This window comes from Labeo rohita, chromosome 2 (genome assembly GCF_022985175.1).
Source record: "Labeo rohita strain BAU-BD-2019 chromosome 2, IGBB_LRoh.1.0, whole genome shotgun sequence".
In the NCBI taxonomy this organism is placed as follows: Eukaryota; Metazoa; Chordata; class Actinopteri; order Cypriniformes; family Cyprinidae; genus Labeo; species Labeo rohita.
Window position 1 is genome coordinate 37,847,667 of NC_066870.1, and position 14,271 is coordinate 37,861,937.

The window sequence follows — 14,271 nt, forward strand, 5'->3', positions numbered from 1 at the left end:
ACATGCTACCAACTTGCTTATTATGCTAGAAACATGCTAGCAACTTGCTAATCATGCTAGAAACATTTTAGCAACTTGCTTATCATGCTAGAAACATGCTAGCAACTTGCTAATTATGTTAGAAACATGCTAGCAACATGCTACCAACTTGCTTATTATGCTAGAAACATGCTAGCAACTTGCTAATCATGCTAGAAACATTTTAGCAACTTGCTAATCATGCTAGAAACATGCTAGCAACTTGCTAATTATGTTAGAAACATGCTAGCAACATGCTACCAACTTGCTTATTATGCTAGAAACATGCTAGCAACTTGCTAATCATGCTAGAAACATTTTAGCTACTTGTTAATCATGCTAGAAACATGCTAACAACTTGCTAATTATGTTAGAAACATGTTAGCAAATTTTTGCTAATCATGCTAGAAACATGTTAGCTATTTTAAAAATTTTGTTAGAAACATGCTAGCAACTTGTTAATCATGCTAGAAACATGTTAGCTACTTGCTAATTATGTTAGAAACATGCTAGCAACTTGTTAATCATGCAAGAAACATGATAGCAACATGCTACCAACTTGCTTATTATGCTAGAAACATGCTAGCAACTTGCTAATCATGCTAGAAACATTTTAGCTACTTGTTAATCATGCTAGAAACATGCTAACAACTTGCTAATTATGTTAGAAACATGTTAGCAAATTTTTGCTAATCATGCTAGAAACATGTTAGCTACTTGATAATTATGTTAGAAACATGCTAGCAACTTGCTAATCATGCTAGAAACATATGAGCTACTTGCTAATCACGTTAGAAACATGCTAACAACTTGTTTATTATGCTAGAAATATGCTAGCAACTTGCTAATCATGCAGAAGCATGCTAGCTACTTGCTAATCATGCTAGAAACATGCTAGCAACTTACTGATAATGCTAGAAAAAAATGTTAACAACTTGCTAATCATGCTAGAAACATGACAACAACTTGCTAATCAGGTTATAAATATGATAGCAACTTGTTAATCACGCAAGAAACATGCTAGCAACATGCTACCAACTTGCTTATTATGTTAGAAACATGCTAGCAACTTGCTAATCATGCTAGAAACATTTTAGCAACTTGCTAATCATGCTAGAAACATGTTAGCAACTTGGTAATCAGGTTAGAAACATGCTAGCAACTTTTTGCTAATTATGCTAGAAACATGTTAGCTACTTGCTAATCACACTAGAAACATGCTAACAACTTTTTGCTAATTATGCTAGAAACATGTTAGCTACTTGCTAATCACGTTAGAAACATGCTAGAAACTTGCTAATTATGCTAGAAACATGCTACCAAGTTGCTTATTATGTTAGAAACATGCTAGCAACTTGCTAATTATGTTAGAAACAATGCTAGCAAATGAATAATCATGTTAGCTACTTGCTAATCATGCTAGAAACATGCTACCAACTTGCTTATTATGTTAGAAACAATGCTAGCAACTTACTAATCATGCTAGAAACATGTTAACAACTTGCTAATCAGTTAGAAACATGTTAGCAAATTTTTGCTAATTATGCTAGAAACATGTTAGCTACTTGTTAATCACGCTAGAAACATGCTAACAACTTGCTTATTATGCTAGAAATATGCTAGCTACTTGCTAATCATGCTAGAAACATGCAACCAACTTGAAATAATTGTTGTTGTTTTAATTATATATTAAGTTAATTATTCATTTAATACATAGTATATTTAATAGAATATTTTATTATATGTACTTATTTAGTAAACGCCTAAACATATTTAGAAACATATTTAACTCTACAGCATTTCTTCATTTAACTCTTACACAGCCTGTGTAATTTTGAAGAGAAAGTAAAAAATAATCCTGAAAACCTTTTTTCTTAAATATAACTATTTTTAATGCAAAAAAAATAAATAATAAAATATGTAAAATTTGTCCATTTACTGATAAAAAAGTTCTGATGGATTAGTATTTAATGTTAGTAAGAAAGAAAACAGGTGAAATAAACAGGCCGTATTAAGTGTTTAATTTCTAACTCAGGGTGAAAATGATGGTGAAAATTTATTTTTTAATGTAAAAACCTTGTCTAAGTGCACTTCCAGAAAAAAATAAAGCATTCAGATGGATTTAGTATTTAATCTTTGTTGCAAAGAATGCTGAATTCTTCTCAGCATCAGTGCCAGTGATTGAACGTCATGAGCAAAACACAAATGAACACCCAAATTTTCCAGTGGTTAACGCTGAAATGTCAAGTGTGAAATGAATCGTACCGCTCCTGGAGGAATACGTGTCTTCTGTTCTCTCCTCTGAACTGTCGTCTCCGGTCATGTACCTCCACGGTCTCAGTAAAGACTTCACGATGCCCGTGAGAGCCTTCTGCGTTTTCTTTTCTGTTGACGCATTCAATTCAATTACTTCAGATCGTCTCTCCAAACACATTACTCAACGTGCAAGAAATGTCAAGGTCACAGGTTCGATTAGCGGAGACATGCATGCTGATATAAAGTAAACCTTGAATGTGCTGTAAATCACTTTGGATTACTGCTGTCAGATGAATAAATCTAGATGTTCAGAATGACAAACCAGCTACTATTTCATACTGTGAAAAGTATGCACATTTTCATAATGCATGGAATATCCGACTACATTTATACATTTTCCATTTGCAGTCTGACAAGTTTTAAATTTTTTAACATCATCTTGACCATCATTTGCTTTGTATGCAAAATGGCCTTTTAGACATTAGACATTGCATTATAAATGCAAACTATCGTTACTTAAACCATGATGGCTGAATGGCACTAGCCAAATTAAAAATGCAACACTGAAGTAGCTAAAAAAAATAGTATGCAGTATACTATAGATATTGTTTAGTATGCTCAGTATCTCAAATAATATTTATTTAGTGCATTTACTGTCACTTTTGATCAATTTAAAGCCTCCTTGCTAAATAAATACATTATATTTCTTACAAAAAAAGGAAAAAAACTTAATGATATTAAACTTTTGAATGATTGTATATGTGTCAGAGGTATATAAGTTTTATATACAATATAATGACAGCTATAATGTTATATATTATTTAGTACAAAGTATATTTAACAGAAAAGTTTTAATATACTTATTTAGTAAAATAATTGTAAATAAATATTTCATTAATTATTTTAAAAGTAAGCGTGAAAATGGAGCTGGAAAAATAACTTAATTGAAATAATAATACTAAACATATATATATAAAAAAAAATAAGTAAACAAATAAATAAATAAAGTAAGCAAATAAATAAATATTATTTTATTTTATGTATATGGTATATTATGTATTTATTTATTTAGTATACTTAATATATTATTATTTAGTATATTTATTTACATAGCAAATAAGTATTTAATACATAATATTAATGCATTTAATAATATTAATGTATATAATAATAATAATTTATTATTATTATTATTATTAATATAATTTATTAAGGCATTACACTAAAAATTATAACATCACTATAGTGACATATTACAATCTGAAGATTTAAATATAAATCAAAATAATGTTTTGGAAGGTCATTTACAGTAAATGATATTATAACTAAACAATTTAAAATAAATATTTCATTATTTAATTATTTTTAAAGTGAGTGTGAAAAATGGACCTGAAAATTTTTTATTAATTTAAATAATAATACTACATACATAATAAAAAAAATGTATTAAATATATTAATAAAAAATAATTTACGAAAAATTAGAGACATCAGACTTTCTTTTTGGGTTACTACAGATTTGTCTGTAAGTAAATAAGTAAATAAATAAATAAATAAAAATTAATTAATTAATATTATTATATTTTATTTAAATTATACATTATTTATTTATTATTTTATTTTATTTATTATATGTTACATTATTTATTTATTTATTTATTTGTTTAGTATACTTAATAGATTTTCTTAATAGTCTTTACATCACTATAATGACATTTTAAAATCTGAAAATGTAAAAACAAATCAAAATAATGTTTTGCAAAGTGATTTGCAGTAAATACTGAACTCTTAAAGGTACAGCACCCAAAACAGACCATTTAATTTTTAAGAGAGGATGAAAAATGGACCTGAAAAACTAAATTTTGACTATTTTTTACAGATGAAAACCATGACTAATATTATAAGTGGACTTTCTGAGAAAAAAGAAAATGTTACAATATGTACAGTATGATAGAACATTGTCACTTTTCCAAAAAACAAGAGCTTCTGACTTAATATTTAATCTTTGTTGCAAAGAATTATGGATTCTTATGGTTCACAGCATCCCTTTATTAATCGATTAAACCCCTTTAGCATGTGCTAGATTAAAAAAATAATCAATAATAATTGCTTCTGTAATGCACGGCTGCATAACGAGTCAATGCATACCTCGATAGCAGAAAGCATCGAACCGTGCCGTTCCGTTGCTCAGTTCTGTGGGAGAAACGGTTCGGACGCCTGGTTCTCCAGCGGGACAGTCGGACCGCAGCGAGCTGATGGAAAACCTCACGCTGCCATCAGACAGCCAGGCCGGCTCGCAGTGGTCCAGCCCAGACCTCCAGGCCAGATAGAGCTGACCGACGGTCGCCAGCCGGCCGCCCAGAGACGCGCAGTGAGCCGAGGCCTCCGGATGAGTCAGTCTGTCAGGAACGGCGGCGGGAAACACTTCACCTGCACAACCACAGGACGAGAACAGGTGCAACTGCACTTCAGCTGGACAGATGGCTTGTGCGTTCAGATGAATTAATGGCACGACACTAAACGTAAATATGTTTATAATAAATGTTACAAAACAGCATCATGCATCAAACGGCATCATCAAAAACCCATTACATTTATTTCCATTATATGTGAAAGGATCCTATCATTATTTATCCATGAATTACAGCATGATGATTTTTGTAAATGATTAAAAATGCACCTTTTATAAATCAGTTATGAATTATTCATACGTTGTCACTAACAGCACCACATACATTTCTGTAGTGTTACTGTAATAGTTTATAAAAAGTAAAAATATATATAGACATTTAGGTAACGTTGGGAAATAAAGAAAATCCACAAAATATTATACAAAATGCATAATTTAATATGAAATATTTTCATGGCTAATAATTGCTTTCAGAGTTACTATTGACTTTTCTGTAAATATATAATTAAATAAAAAATACAATAATTTTTGTTATTATTTTACTAACTTAAATGTATATTATGTATGAATATTATACATTAAATTATTTTCATATATTTCCTAGTTATGTAGTTACTTAGTAAATAATAAATATTGAATATATAACATAATATGCAATTAACATAACAAATATTATTAATAATAATAGTAACATTTATAGAAAAATCAGCTGTAACCCTGAAAGCAGCCATAATAATAATAATAATAATAATAATAATAATAATAATAATTATTATTATTATTATTATTATTCATTTATTCATTTAGAGAAAAATCAGCTGTAACCCTGGAATAAATGAATAATAGTAATAATAATAATAATAATAATAATACTATTAGATCAAAAAATCTAATAAAAAATACAATTATTTCTATTTTAATTGTTTTTATTTTAATTATTTCTTATTTAATGTTTTATTACACACTATGTTTTAATATTATATAATACATACAAAATAATATATAATAAATTAAATTAAAAATTAAATTAAAAAAGTTAAATTAAATTATTTAGTGTTTTAAACCGCATCCAAGCAGTATATTAGCTCTATTATTAATATAATAGTTTGAAACACATTTTTATTGATCCCATTTTTTTTCCCACTGTAATCATGTTTTCTGGAATCTCACCTTGCATGTCACTGGCGAAACAGTAAACGTCAAACAATTCCGAAGGATCCCGTTTCCCATAATTCCTCACCCCCTGAGAAAACTCTGCGTGTCCATAGCAACCGAGCTCCGGTCTCTGTACGGGATACCTGCGGGGAGGAGATGGGTTTAAAATCGGATGAAACGTCTGCACTGTGGGAACTGGCTGAATCCACATATCCGTATGTAAATAAAGCTGTGCTGTCATGGAAACACTGATAAATAATTTCACTGCAATATTATAACAGCATCCTTATAATAGCTCAAGGTGAAGGGCGTCTGTCTGCTCACAGCTGGAATGTAATATTTGCCCACAGTATCCTTCATCAGCACTGACAGATGCTGTATGCTGTGATTACGAAAGTTCACAAATGTCGCTGTCCAAATGCTGAAACAAACCTTCTGAAGAAACTTCACAAAATATGTTTCAGGTGTGTAAAAATGTTTGAAATATTTTTAAAAATAATATTAATATATGATATTCAATAATAAAATAATTGTACAATTATTCTTATTTTTATTTTAAATTATTATTAGTAATACATAATATATAAAACAATAAAATAACCAGATACTAAAGTTTGTAGACAAACTTTAAGTTGGCTTGAAAAAGCCTAGCCAGAAAGTTTTAAAAAGTTTTAAATGTTTGATGGTTTTCAGTTTGAAATCGTTTTCAGTTTAAAATAGTTTGAAAGAAATTAAAGTCTGAATGGTTTGAAGGCAATACAGTCTATTAGAAAAACAGATAGGGTGTTGTTATGTGGTTGCTAGGTACTCAGGGTGGATGCTAGGGTGTTACTAGCATGTTATTTTCATGATTAGCAAGTTACTAGCATGTTGCTAGCATTTTTCTAGTATGTTTAACATGTTACTAACATGTTGCTAGCATGTTTCTAGCGTGCTTAGCATGTTACTAGCATAATTCTAGCATGACTAACATGTTACTACCATTTTGATAGCATGATTTGGAAGTTACTAGCATATTGCTAGCCTGATTCTAATATGATTAACATGTTACTAGCATAATTCCAAAATGATTAGCAAGTTACTAGCATGATTGTAGCATGACTAGTGTGTTACAACCATGTTGCTAACATGATTAGGAAGTTACTAGCATGTTGCTAGTATGATTAGCTAGTTACTAACATGTTGCTAGCCTGTTTCTAGTATGATTAGCATGTTATTACCATGTTGCTAACATAATTAACAATTTACTAACATGTTGCTAGCATTTTTCTAGCATGTTTAACATGTGACTAGCGTGATTAGCAAGTTACTAGCATGATCCTAGCATGATTAGCATGCTACTAACATGATTCTAGTATGACTAGCATGTTACTAGCATGATTATAGCATGATTAGCGTGTTACTACCATTTTGCTAGCATGATTTGGAAGTTACTAGCATGTTGCTAGCCTGTTTCTAGTATGATTAGCATGTTATTAACGTGTTTCTAGTATGATTAGCAAGTTGCTAGCATGATTAGCATGTTCAAACCAGCTAAAAACCAGTTGATTCAGCTAAAAAACAGCTAAAACCAGCCTAGGCTGGTTGTCTAGTCTTAGCTGGTTTAAGCTTGGTTTTGTCTTTTGACAGGTCTCCCAGCTAAGACCAGCCTGACAGCTAAAATTGGCCAAAACCAGTAAAACCAGCCTGGGAGACCAGTCAAAGCAGTCAATCAGCTTAGGCTGGTTTTGCATTTTTTTCAGTAGGGAGTTATAAACAGCAAATAAACAGTTTAAACACACCATACGACTCATTCTACAAAAGTTCTCACCCCCACAATGAAAGTCTATGGGATTTTTGGTGGTTTTAATAGTCTGGTTTAAATGTAAGCCGGATCAGTTAGAAAATATACAGCAATTGGACCAGTCTGGTCTGGGCTGAGTTTGGTGGTTGTAGCTTAAAGTAGTTTAAATAAGAAAACAGTAAGTTGTATTATTATTATTTATTTACAGAAAAATCAATGTTTTTTTTAATCTATGTACATAATTATGTATTTTATATTAGTATATTTAATAATACACTAAATAATATATATAATATACTGTATATAAATCATTTCCAAATGCTTATGACACAAATGACTGTGGCAGCGGCTGAAATGTGACTGACCTGACGCTCTGGTCTTTGAGCCATCCGGCCGCACAGCTGTTCATGCTGGAGTGAAACGCCGCCCACAGCTGCTCAGGGGTCGCGACCTCGGCCGAATTCTCCTCACACGCGCGAACGGCCTCCGCAAATGACAGCGAATACCGGTCCGCAGGAGAACGGTAGTGAAACACCACACCTGAAAACACAAGAGAAAACAGCTTGAGAGCAGTTTCTGAGGACAGTCACAGACAAGCACTGGGGATAAGAATTGGTCAATATTATTATTATTATTGTCATTATTTATTTATTTATTTATTTATTATTATTTTTTAAATTATTATCTTATACTTTTTTTCTCTTTAAGATGTAATCTGAACAGTTTTAGTCATAAAATCTGTTGTCACAAAAACAAACAAACAAATAAATAAATAAATAAATAATAAAATACTATAATATTAAAATTAATAATATTAAAATTAAACAATATAATATATAATATAATAATATTACCCAATAAAAGTATTATTTAAATGTATTATTAAATTGTTATTTTAAAGTATTATTATTATTATTATTATTATTAATATTAACAACAACATATAAATTATTATTAATATTTAAGATACTTAAGATATTTTAAAATTATCATTTTAATTACAACTCATTAAAATTGTGTTATGGGTTACAATACAGTTTGATTTGTCCATTAGTTTGACAAATATGCCCTTAAAAGTATTTACAAAATATTAATAATATTATTATATAACATTAATTGAAAGTATTAGTATTATTATGATGATTATTAATATTTTATTTATTATTTTAAATGTTGTTTATTATTTTCATTTGCAACAACAACTATAATAATAACAATAAAATAGTATCTAATAATAAAATATCTAAATAACATTAACATATTGTAATTTATTATTATTATAATAATAACATATTTAATAATAAAATATAATACAAATATTTTAATGATTACTTTAAATATTACTTATTAAAATAGTTTTCTAGGTTACAATCAAGTTTGACTCATTTGTACCTCAGTTTGTAAAAAGAAAATTGTTTAAATGTTTTTTTAAAGATTTTTAAAATCTCTATATAGATTTTATTTATTTTAATTTATGATTTCTTAATTTAAGTACTTCATCTTAAACTTATTTCAGTTGTTTTCTATTTTCCTTAATTCCTGACTTATTTTTTTTTATTTAATATGTAATTTTTATTTTATTTTAAGCTTTGTTCTGTTAACAAACAGTTTTGGTTAACAGTAACAACACTCTTTCAAGGACCATAACTTATCCTGAAATGTGTGTAATATTATAAAATATGAATGAAAAAGTTAAAGAAAAGTACAATAATTGAATATTCAATTAACTTCAGCTATAAAGCAGCTCTGCTGAAGACATCAGTGTGATTATTGAGCTCAGTGTTGATTCAATTCAGTTCAATAACAGTGTGAAGTTAGTGTCATTATCAGATATTATCATCTGTCACTATCAGCTCAATTCAGCTCATATTTAGTTCTCATCTGATAGTGTCAGGACATTAAATCAATAATATTACTGAATATTAATAGTCTTTTACAGCACATACATTATGTAGAACGCTTGAGTTGATTTATCTGCAGTTTAGTGCAATTTCCCTCATTAGGCGTCACCTGTTTTCCTCAGAATTCACACCAGCTCTCATTCGCAGGTAATCAATCTCACCGCTCTAATTAAAGAGTTACGGCCAATTAAGCAGTTAATGAGAGCCTCAGACGAAAATGAAAATAAAGCCAAGCTAAAGTTAGACGGGAAACGAGGGAAAAAGCTGCAATGAATATGATATTGACAGTCTGAATGGATGTAATGAGAAGGTAATTAATTCACAGCAGACTCCTGGACTCTTAACGAGCCTCAATGTTTATTTGAAAAGTGCCGCTCTGGGTTCGCATGTGCTCACGATACACTTTAGCCGTGCAAAATGACTTTCATAATGATTTCAGCTCGCTCGCTGGGGGTTTACAGACAAATATATTAAGCTGTAATTTTCTTTTAATTGAACTGCTAAATGAGGACCGTACAGAACTTAAGACATTATTACTGCAGTCATTTTCTCCAAAGCTGATTTAAAACAATGTCCACTGTGTGAAATAAATAAAAAAATCTATATTTTAAATGTGCTAAATAAATAAAATATTATACTATTATTGTAAAAATATATTTTTTAAAAAAATCACCAAAATTATACATTAGTGCTAATAATAATAATAATAATAATAATAATAATAATATATTATATGAAAATATAATTGAATTTAATTATAAATACTTGTTCACAAATCAAGGCAGTGTTATTTTAGTATTATTTATATATTATTATATTATTTATTAATATAATAAATCAGCTTTTGTTTTTATATTTTCAACTTTTAAGTTTTTTTTTAATATTCGTATTTAGATTTAATTTATATTTCAGTTGTATTTTTAGTCATTTTAGTATTCAAACTTATTTTAGTTGACAGCATTTTTTTTGTGTGCTTTTGTTATGTGTATTTCATTTTTTTTATATTTGTATTTCGATTTATTTATATTTCAGTTGTTTTTTTTTTAGCAATTTTAGCATTTCAAAGTTATTTTAGTGTGCAACATTTTGTATTTTTTCAAGTTTTACATTTTTCATCTAACATTAATATTTTAGTTTATTTCAATTAACAATGCGTGTATTCAACTAAATTTGTGAAATGCTATAAAATATAATGCTATAAAAAATATAATTTTGACAAAGTACAGATTTTGGTTTTATTCATAAAGAATTATGAATTCAATATTTACTGAATTATATTCAATATTCAATATTTATTCATATTTTGAACTTACATTTGTTTATATTTTCAGTTTTCAATTTTATTTTAGTTAAAGTTTTAGTGATTTTAATGTCCTTTAAACATTTTTATTAGTTGTTTATTTTTAGTTATTGATTAGAAATATTTAATGTTTGGATTCAATTTCATTTTTTTAATTTCAGTGTTATTAATTTTAGTACTTAAACTTATTTCAGTTCATTTCTAATTTTTACAGAAATATCTGACTGAAAGTTTAAGCTTTTCATCTAAAATTGATATTTTATATTTATTTATATTTCAGTTTATTTCAGCTTTATTTCAATTAGCCCTAACAAACATCTGTGTAATGCTATAAAATATTTATTAAGTAACCACGTCTTTATGTTAAATTATATTTATTAATATTTATATTTTTATATATTTACAATATATATTACATATACATATATTTATATTTATGCTTATAAATAATTAGTAATTCAATTTCTTAATTTCCAGCTCATTTACAATTTTAAAAGCAGTGTTATTTCTGTATTATGTATATACTAGTATTTATTAATATTTTGAATTAGCTTTTATTTTTATATTTTCATTTATATTGTAGTTATTTTGTTATGCACTTTTGTTTTTATTAGTTTTTTAAGATTTTAAATGTATTTGTATACAGAATTTATCTTTAATATCAGTTCTATTATTTCAGTTCATTTCTAATTTGCTAGCCTTTGCTAACCTAATCTTTATATTTCATTTTAATTTTAACATCATTTCAATTACTGAGAACTATTTATAATAGTTTTATTTAACACTGTTTCAAGAACCACCATTTATCCAGAGATGTGTGTTAATGCTATAAAATATGTATGAAACAGTCCAGGAAAAGTACAATAATTGAATATTAAATCACTCCGGTTCATTAGCGGATGATTTCCAGCCCGTTTGGATCTCACCTGTGACCTCCAGGTTGACTGTATCCTGCTCATAATTTTCTCCCAGGGCGACGTGGCATCGGAACGTCCCGGAATCATTGGAGCGGAGCTGGGAAAGCGCCAGTGATGCGTTGAGCGGGTTGGTGGAGTATCCAGGCAGACTGACCCGACCCGCGTACGCCTGGTGCACCCTGACCACCCCGTCCCGCGCCGTCAGCACCGTCCTCTCCTGTGCTCCGGAGCTGCGGGTCCAGTGGATGTACGGGCCGTGTCCCGGGACGAGGGTGGCCGGCAGGGTGAACACACACGGGATGAGGGCAGAGTCGGCTAACGGACGCCGCAGGGGAGGATGGGTCACTCTCCGGACCGTCACCGGAGTCTCAGCTCGACTCACACCTGACAGAACAGAGAGAAACGTTAGAGTCAATAATTACCTGTTTCAGTATCAAAAAATATGTTAAAAATCTGATTTAAAATATGAACAAAAACTAGTTCAGCAGTATTCATTATTTAAATACTATATGTCTATATTATGTTTATTAATTATTTGTTTAATTATTTTACAAAATGAGCAAAAGAGAAATAAAAATAAGTTTAAAATAAATGTAAATTTAAAATTTAAATTTAAAGTTTTTTATATTTAGTTAATGTTTATTTCAAGTAATGAAAATGCTTTTTATGGATTTAGAGTTTATTAATTATTCTTTTTATTTATTTTACTAAATGAAAAATTTGAAAATTAAAAATAAAATAAGTCTGAAGTACTAAAATAACTAAAACTTCAATAAATATGAACAAAGTTTTTTATTTTATTTTAGTTAACTTTTATATTATTTCAAGTAATGAAACTACTTTTTGTGTTTCTTCAGAGTTTATTAATTATTCATTTGAGTTATTTTACTAAATGAGCAAATGGGAAATCAAATAAAACAAGTATTTTGAAGTATCAAAATTACTAAAACTAAAATAAATATAAAGTTTTTACAAATTTATTTCAGATAACGTTTATTTTAATTCAAGTATTGAAAATACTTTTTGTGGTTTTAGAGTTTATCAATTATTAATTTGAGTTATTTTACTAAATGAGTAAATGGGAAATTAAAATAAGTCTGAAGTACTTTTTATTTTAAGTTAACATTTAGTTTATTTCAAGTAATGAAAATATTTTTTGTGGTTTACAGTTTATTAATTAGGTTATTCATTTGAGTTATTTTACTAAATTAGCAAATGGGAAATTAAATGAAACAAGTTTAAAGTACTTTTTTTATTTTATTTCAGCTAAAGTTTGTTTTAATTCAAGTAATGAAAATACTTTGTGTGGTTTTAGAGTTGATTATTAATTTTAGTTATTTTACTAAATGAGTTCTTAATAAAAATTACAACTAAAATAAATATAAATAAATATGAAAAGTTTATTTTATTTCAATTCATATTTATTTAATTTCATATAATTACATTTTTTATTTTTATTAATTATTTTACTTACTTTAGTACTTCAAGTTAAACTAAACGAACAAGAAATTTTGTCATATCTTACTAAATACAATATAAATATAAAATACAAATAAATATAATTATAATATAAATATATAAATATTGTTTTATTTTAGCATTTTAGTTACTTTAGTACTTTAAGTTAAACTAAATAAAAATAAAAAAATTGTCATTTCTAAAATGATCAAAACTAAAATAAAAATAGGAATAATATAAAATACAAATAAATATAATTCTAATAAAATATGAAAAATACTCTTAACATTTCTTTTATTTCAAGTAAAGATTTTTTTTTTATTTTAGTATTAGTTAATAATGATAACCCTGATTTGACTATCCTTGTTAACATTAACCAAGAACCTTTTTAGTCCAGATGACACCGGCTGAAAAGAAAAGTAGTTTCAGAGCACTGATGAATCATTCACAATCAGAACAAGAGTGTGATTTAAGGAAACAAAAAGGGCCAATTTTTATTTCACATCAAGAGAAATTCCGATTTTTTCAGATGTGATCCAAACAAAGGAAAAGCCCAGTTCACTGTTCCTCATAAAACCCGACAGATTATTACAGCAAAGGCCTTTGTAATGTCCTCAAACACAGAAAACACATAAATAATATTTGTTCTCCAGCCTGAGAGTCTGCTCTGGATCTCAGCGCAGTTCATTAAATCAGCTGAAACTCTCCAAACACTTCAGAGATGTGAGAGGAATAACAGAAAGATGATCTGTGAAGCTTCGACTCCCAAATTGACACTCAAGTGAGTTTGCGCTTCTAACAATGGGTGAGTTTTTGAAAGCAGTTGAACTCCATCATTTTGAGACGCTCTTATGAACTGGATCTCAGTCTGATGTGTGTTCTGAAGGGTTTCAAGTATCTGTCAGAAGCTTCACTCTCATTTCATCCCAGCAGATGAATCAGAATAAACACTGATGCACTGTAAATACAGTACAAACAGGCTTTTTTTGCTGTAAGCTAAATGCATTAAAGGAGAAGTCCACTTCCAGAACAACAATCCACAAATAATTTACTCACCCCCTTGTCATCCAAGAT

The 14,271-nt window shown here is 28.5% G+C and overlaps 1 protein-coding gene across 1 annotated transcript in view; it reads right to left on the reverse strand.

Moving 5' to 3' along the window:
* Positions 1-14,271, reverse strand: part of ncana (neurocan a) — a 98,739-nt gene that overhangs the window by 42,090 nt on the left and 42,378 nt on the right. Inside the window, exons 3-7 of the mRNA XM_051138557.1 lie at positions 11,749-12,123; positions 7,987-8,161; positions 5,854-5,981; positions 4,422-4,703; positions 2,284-2,403 (exon numbers count right to left, since the gene is read on the reverse strand). Of these exons, the coding sequence (XP_050994514.1) occupies positions 2,284-2,403; positions 4,422-4,703; positions 5,854-5,981; positions 7,987-8,161; positions 11,749-12,123 (1,080 nt within the window). The remainder of the gene's footprint in view (positions 1-2,283; positions 2,404-4,421; positions 4,704-5,853; positions 5,982-7,986; positions 8,162-11,748; positions 12,124-14,271) is intronic.